We start from the raw sequence: 6,281 nt of genomic DNA on the forward strand, positions 1-6,281 counted from the left end.
TACCTTTACGTGCTACAGCATCTGTCACGAGGGCATGAGTTTTAATGCTCGCATGTGGCCTCGATCCCGGGAATCAAGTGGTGAGGTCACGGGATCAGGGTGTGTAAGTTTCCGCCGCCTGAGAAATTGTGCCTTGGGGGCAAATGCAAGTTCTAGGGCCAAGAGGGGCCCAAAGAACCTTAGAACTAAGGTTGGGCATTGCTGTTCTAAAAAAGGCCCCACTCGGGGAGGGGGGGGGCCTAGGGGCAAATGAGGCCCTTGGGGGCAACTCAAGGCATGGGCTGCCACGTGGCAAGCCCATGCAGAGCCTTTTGGAAAGGAAACCCAAGGAAGGCCTTGGGCAAGGAAGGATGGCGACAGAAGCTTACGGGGGAGAAAGAGGAAGGCAGCCCGCGCAAGGAGAGGCAGTGAACAAAAGGCTGGCTAACGGGTGCTTGCGAGAGGCCGTACGGGTACGGAAGGTGTTAAATGCAGGCTGCAAGGGCACAGAGAGGTTTTCCTTCCTTGCTGAAGCCATACGACAGTACAGATGGCTGCGCAGGCAATAAATGCAGTACAGGGCATTAACTGCTGCTGGTACGGGCTGTGTACGGAGCATTGACTGCTGCTTGTACAGGCTGTGTATGGAGCTCTCAACGCTGTTGGTACGGATTTATACGGAGCATTGAATGCTGCACGTGCTGCTTGTACGGGCTGTGTATGTATCATTAAAGGCTGCTGATAATGGTACGGCTGTGCACAGACTGTGGAACTTCTTCCCACATTTGAGTACGGGTTGTGGTACGGTGCACCTGCAGGCCTTTGTATGGACTGTTCACAGGCTATTGAATGGAGAGAGAGCACGCTACGAACAGATGAGAAAGAGCAGCCATGTTGGCACTTCAGGCAGCTTGTAGGTTCAAGGACAATAGGCTGATTGTCGCCTCGAGCTGTGGACTCACGTTTGGGAGGAGATAAATGCCATCTGCCAAGGAGTGAACAAAGTAATGCCCAGCATAGTATATGCTTGGTAAGAAGAATGTACACAAAGATTATGCTTGGGGGCCATGTTGGCCAATGAGCTGTGGGCTGTGTTTTTGAAGAGACTTGCTTGGCAGAGTGATCACAGTGAATGCTTGCAGATATGGTTTATGCTTCTAAGCACCGGGGCAGCTCAGTTATGCTTTCACTCATTGTTTGGGTATCCTAGTGGATCAGTGAACACTTGTGCTTGATTGGGGAGAATTTGGCCTTGCTTGGGCTGTAAATAATGGCTCCCATGTTAAAATGCGGGTGTTTGCACTGAGTATGGATGCCTGTGGTCACATGGGTGTGATAGCAGAGCCCCGCAGGGCTAATGTGTTGTGATACCAATGCCTCCGAGTGAGGGAAGAGCATTGAATGTGTTTGAGTTGGTACTCACTGTGTAATCTTTTTGTGGCGCTCTTCAATTGATGAAGAAATACTGAAAGGGGCGCCAAGGCTTTGGGGCCAATAATGTACGAAAATAGCCCACATTGGGCTTACAACCAATCCATGCTTGATAAGGTGTCATGACCTTAAGTGCCTTAGTGGGACACCTATCCAAAATATGATTCAAGCACATGATGGCTTCTATCTAGAATTTGTGAGACAACCTACTTTTAGCATGTATCTCCCCATTTCCGAAAGTGACCTATTTTTCCTTTTCACCTTCCCATTCTGTTGAGAAGTATATCTTACAGTTAACTAATGCACAATGCCCTTCTTGGCAAAAAATTGTCCCAATACCTTGGATAGATATGCCCCCCTCGATCTGAACAAGGGTCTGCAACTTGCATTAGATTGATTTTCAACCAAGGCCAATTGACCACATTGCAAACTTCAGGCTTCTGGTTAAGAGCAAAGACCCAGATAAAACATATGAAGTATTCAATGAATGTAACATAATAGAGATGACCTCCAAGAGACCGCATACACATGGGTCCACAAACATAAATATGGAGACAAAATGTAATTTATATGTAGCCCAGACTCCACCATCCTTGGGAAAGGAAAAACGATGCACCTCTCTTATCTCGTTTGGAGGAGTCTCCAAACGAGATAAGACATCAGCCCTATTGAGCTCCTGCAATAATATAAGGCTGGCATGCCATAACTCCATATCTTGCATGGCAGAGGTAGAAAACACAAAAACTGAACTTGCTATTTTCTCATATGCATCAAGCTGAAAAAACACGTGACAATATACAGGTGAAAACGAACACATAGTCTCTCTCCCTATCAATAAACCATGTATCAGTATCCTCAAAGATGACCTAGTAACCTCTTCGAGAGAAATTCTTCTTAATCCCAAGGACATACAAAACATACTAGCTGCAAAGATGATCCATCCACAACTGTGACTGAAAAGTTCTCCAATCCATTTAAGTGGATAAGAAGAGTCGTTGGCACAAGAAACAGACTTGCCAACCAATGCACTGAATAACTTAATAAAGAAGGATATATGTGAGGTAATATGGTGGGAAGCGCCGCTCTATCAAAGTACCATGTCTCATTCACGCTGAAAATGAGTGACTCCTAAGAGACATCATAGATGTAAGTAAAGAAGGCCCCATCATGCTCAACAAAATGAGCGGACGTATCATCAGAAGCGCATGATGAGCTGGCCATACCAGACTCTTTCTTCTTCTCTTTTGCAAGCCTCTTCGTACATTCACTGATGTGATGACAGGGCTTTGAGGCATCCTTTTTTATCTTTCCCACTTCATGTCCAAAACCTCTGCTAGAGGCACACGACTTGGCTAAACTTTCTATTTGCCCTTATCTTGGCTGAAAAGCATGCTCCCCACTATGGGAACATGAAGCCACGCTCATCTTGCAAGCAACACCTGAGGCATTCTGATTCCTTCGCATCGAAAGATTGAGCGAGGTATGAAAAGAAAGATAAGACTCCATCAAAGAGTTTAAAGTAGTGGCAACAAGCTGTGAGACTGAAATGATCTTATTGATATTCAAGAGTTACTCACGCAAATCTTGAATCCGAGTGACATGATCCTACATAGAGTCACCCTCATCAGTGTGCAAACTATCAAGCGCTCGGCACAAAAATGAGACTCTAGCCTCGTTACAATCTTGATATATATTCTCCAAAATATCACAGACAGCTTTAGCAGTCCAGCAAGACCAATATGAGGAATAATGAACCTCTTTACATTCAGTGAAATCAAACATAACTCTCTCATACCAAATGGAAGCGAGAGAGCGCAAGAGAATGAAGCTGCAGCAAGTTGAAATGAAATTGCAGCAACACAAATGAACTATAAAGCTAGGGTTTTGTCTCTATGACTACCTTAGGATGGACCCTAACTAGAGTCAAAGAATATGTGGTGACTAACTCAGTCCACAAACTCAACCTCTTACTAAGGTTAGGAGCAAAAACCTTTATTACATAACATTAGCCACTGCCTTAGGAAATATAAATATTTCTAACAGTACAACCTTAAAGGGTGCAAACTGCATAGCAATAGTGGCTCCAACTGCCTCGGCAAGCAGCACATACAACCACATCAGCATATCTCCATCAAAACTATCGTCACCTTCTTCCCTTGTTGTATTCCTCTTCATCTCCACAAACCCCACTCAGCCCTGATACTACAGCCCCAATCAGCCCTCCGGCTGCTCATACGTGGGGGCATCAGCATAAAAAGGCCCCCCATCCCTCATTCGAGAGCATCAAAAGCTCAAGCAGTTCGGCCCTTAGCCTCGGCAAAACCAGCCCCCTCATGGTAGCCTCTGCAACTTCCCAGCCTCCTCAAGTTCAGCCCATCACATGCAATATAGCCCCTTCCATCCTCCGCAGCCAGCCATAGCAATGTACAGCCAACCCAAGCCATAGCCATGTACAGTCAACCCAAGCCACTCCCGTGAGGACAAAGATGAGGCATGCAGCCCTCCAATGTGGGACTCTACAATTGTATTCACTGGACACTTGGTAATTGCCAAGGCCACAAATAAGCATTCTCTGCCGCGTATCATGGATTTAATGTATGGGAAGAGGGTTTCACTCTCTTTACAGTTACCACTCAAAGAGGGGTGTAGCACAATCAAAGCTAGTAAGAGAAACATGTAGCGTTCCTACACGTTACCCCAGTATCGGCATTGCTCTCCTCTTCCCAACACCCAAATTGAAAATAAAATCTAGGACTACCCCTCAAGGACCACTCAATCTTCAAGTTTCAAGTGCAGCGCCTACTGCAAGAGTTCCAAAGCATTTATGGGGAGGGATTCATTTTCTTCGATGCCAAGACACGAGATACTTTGTAAAAAGGATCGAGACTTAAGTCTCCTATGCCTAGAGCAAAGAGGGGCTGCCAGATGCCGTTTGGTAATATAAGGACTTATTCCAAAGCAAATCTGCTTTCTGCAAAGTGCATTTATTCCACGAATTCCTAAGCACTTCTTGCTAAGCTTCTACACAAATAATGTACTAAGTCTTACATGTGGGCCACTCTTTGAGCTTACATTTGAATATGTCTTAGTCTAAGGACCAGCTCTCTTCCCAACCATTCCAGCTTGGCTTAGTAGGCAGTCCACCCATTCCTTTATTGTACTTTCAATATTCAACAGTTTAGTGTAAATCCTTATCATGTATTTTCTTTCTAGATGGCTTGACTAGAAAATGTACTTTCCATTGATGTTCTATATAACTGAACTGTGTTTTCCATACATGCCACGTCTCTCCGTCATAAGTTTCACCATGGCCAACCAAAAAAAAGCTATTCCATTCGCAGACTTGTGTGGATTGCTCCGAGATTTTACATGGTTACGTTACACTGTCCATATGTACAAGGGCACTCTTTATGCCTGTCATCCAAAAGATTGTTATCTTACTGCTCAGTGCCCGAATTTTCAACCCCCAACCCAGGCCTAAGATGTATAATTGTTTCATCAAAATTCACGACGATCGATGAAACGGTAAAGATGATGGAAAAATGAAACCTTATCTAATGAGCACAATATTTTCATCGTCCTGATAATCAGTTATGTCGTCATCTTCCCCTTCGGAGATAGCTTTCCTTGACCCTGTGACTTTTAATATAGTCGCTTTATCTATTTCTTCGCTGTCGTCTAAGATGTCATCCCAATTATCATCATCTTCATTATCATTCCCTTCGTTTCCCGTTTCTACCTCCTCCCGTTCCTTTCGCAACTTATCCAAGATGGAGATCACCTGCGTCAAACGACAAAGGCTCACATTCAAAGCTGGGGGTCTACAGGTCCGTTTGAAGCTACCAAGATTAATATCCAAACATAGTAGAGCCGGAAAAAAAGGGTTATACCCGGCTGGCCTTTTCCAAAGACTCGTCCAAAATAAAGCGGACCTCTGGCGTCAAGCGCAATTGCATCCGTTTGCCTAAACCTGCCCTTACATACTTGGTTTTGGCCTTTAAACCTTCCATAACAATTTCCTTTCCCCTTTCATCACTACAGATGGAAACGTACACCTTGGCAACCTGCTCCACGAAGTAGCGCTCTAGATTCAAAAATGCAGTATCACTCCGAACAATAATTTCTTGTTAGATAAGCGGAACTGGCACAAGAGACAGACCTGCAAGTCCTTCGACAGCACGACGTCGCTGACGGTGGCCAACGAGGAGAGATACATATCTGCACCGAGTGCAGCTTCAGGAAATATAGCGTGCTGCAAGACCTTATCCCTGATAAGCATGTCGCCAACCTCCCGTCTGATCTGCTGGGCGACCATCTTCACACGTCGAGGGTGCGCCATACAGAGGACGTGTCGTCGAGTACGAGAGACGAAAACGTTCGGGACGGCGACGCATGTTGGCAAGAATAAGGGTGAGGAGGAAAAGAGAGAGCCTTTGGCAGGAACAAGGGACAGTGCCATGTCTCTCCCAAAACTTGGCCTACAAACGTCCCTTCTTCCCTTGGGATGTTTGATCCAATCAAAGCAACTTAATCGAGGCTTCCCCTTGGATCCTCCTTTCTCTCCCAATTCTTTGCACATGATAACACGAATTTTCTAGAAGGAAAGGAGGAGAACATTCTCAGGTTCTTACACATTGTTCATGAGTTTGTTGCTGTGCAGATTCTAAGATAAATAGTGATAAGACCATAGCACTTTGGTTGGGTTAGCTGGACTGATAGATTCTAGTTTAAATGGATTCAAATTATAAGATACCTTGGATGCCCTTTGGGGGCTAGAGGATCTTTGAAGGATAAGTATGAGTTAAAGTTAAATTTGAAAAATGGTTTTGGCAAGGCTTTGTCTCTTGCAAGAAGGTTAACACTTGCTAAGC

General features: G+C 45.0%; 1 protein-coding gene across 1 annotated transcript; it reads right to left on the bottom strand.

The window, feature by feature from the left end:
• Positions 1-4,636: 4,636 nt before the first annotated feature.
• Positions 4,637-6,014, bottom strand: LOC147894786 (ribosome-binding factor A family protein). Its single transcript, XM_087384919.1, has 3 exons — positions 5,570-6,014; positions 5,301-5,474; positions 4,637-5,191 (listed from the first exon to the last, which is right to left on the bottom strand). The coding sequence occupies exons 1-3, from the start codon at positions 5,987-5,989 to the stop codon at positions 4,961-4,963; spliced, it is 825 nt and encodes a 274-aa protein (XP_087241045.1). The 5' UTR covers positions 5,990-6,014; the 3' UTR covers positions 4,637-4,960.
• Between the last annotated feature and the right edge of the window lie 267 nt (positions 6,015-6,281).

This window comes from Dipteris shenzhenensis, chromosome 14 (assembly GCF_047967505.1).
Source record: "Dipteris shenzhenensis isolate YYH24624 ecotype China chromosome 14, Dip_SZ_1.0, whole genome shotgun sequence".
Lineage (NCBI taxonomy): Eukaryota > Viridiplantae > Streptophyta > Polypodiopsida > Gleicheniales > Dipteridaceae > Dipteris > Dipteris shenzhenensis.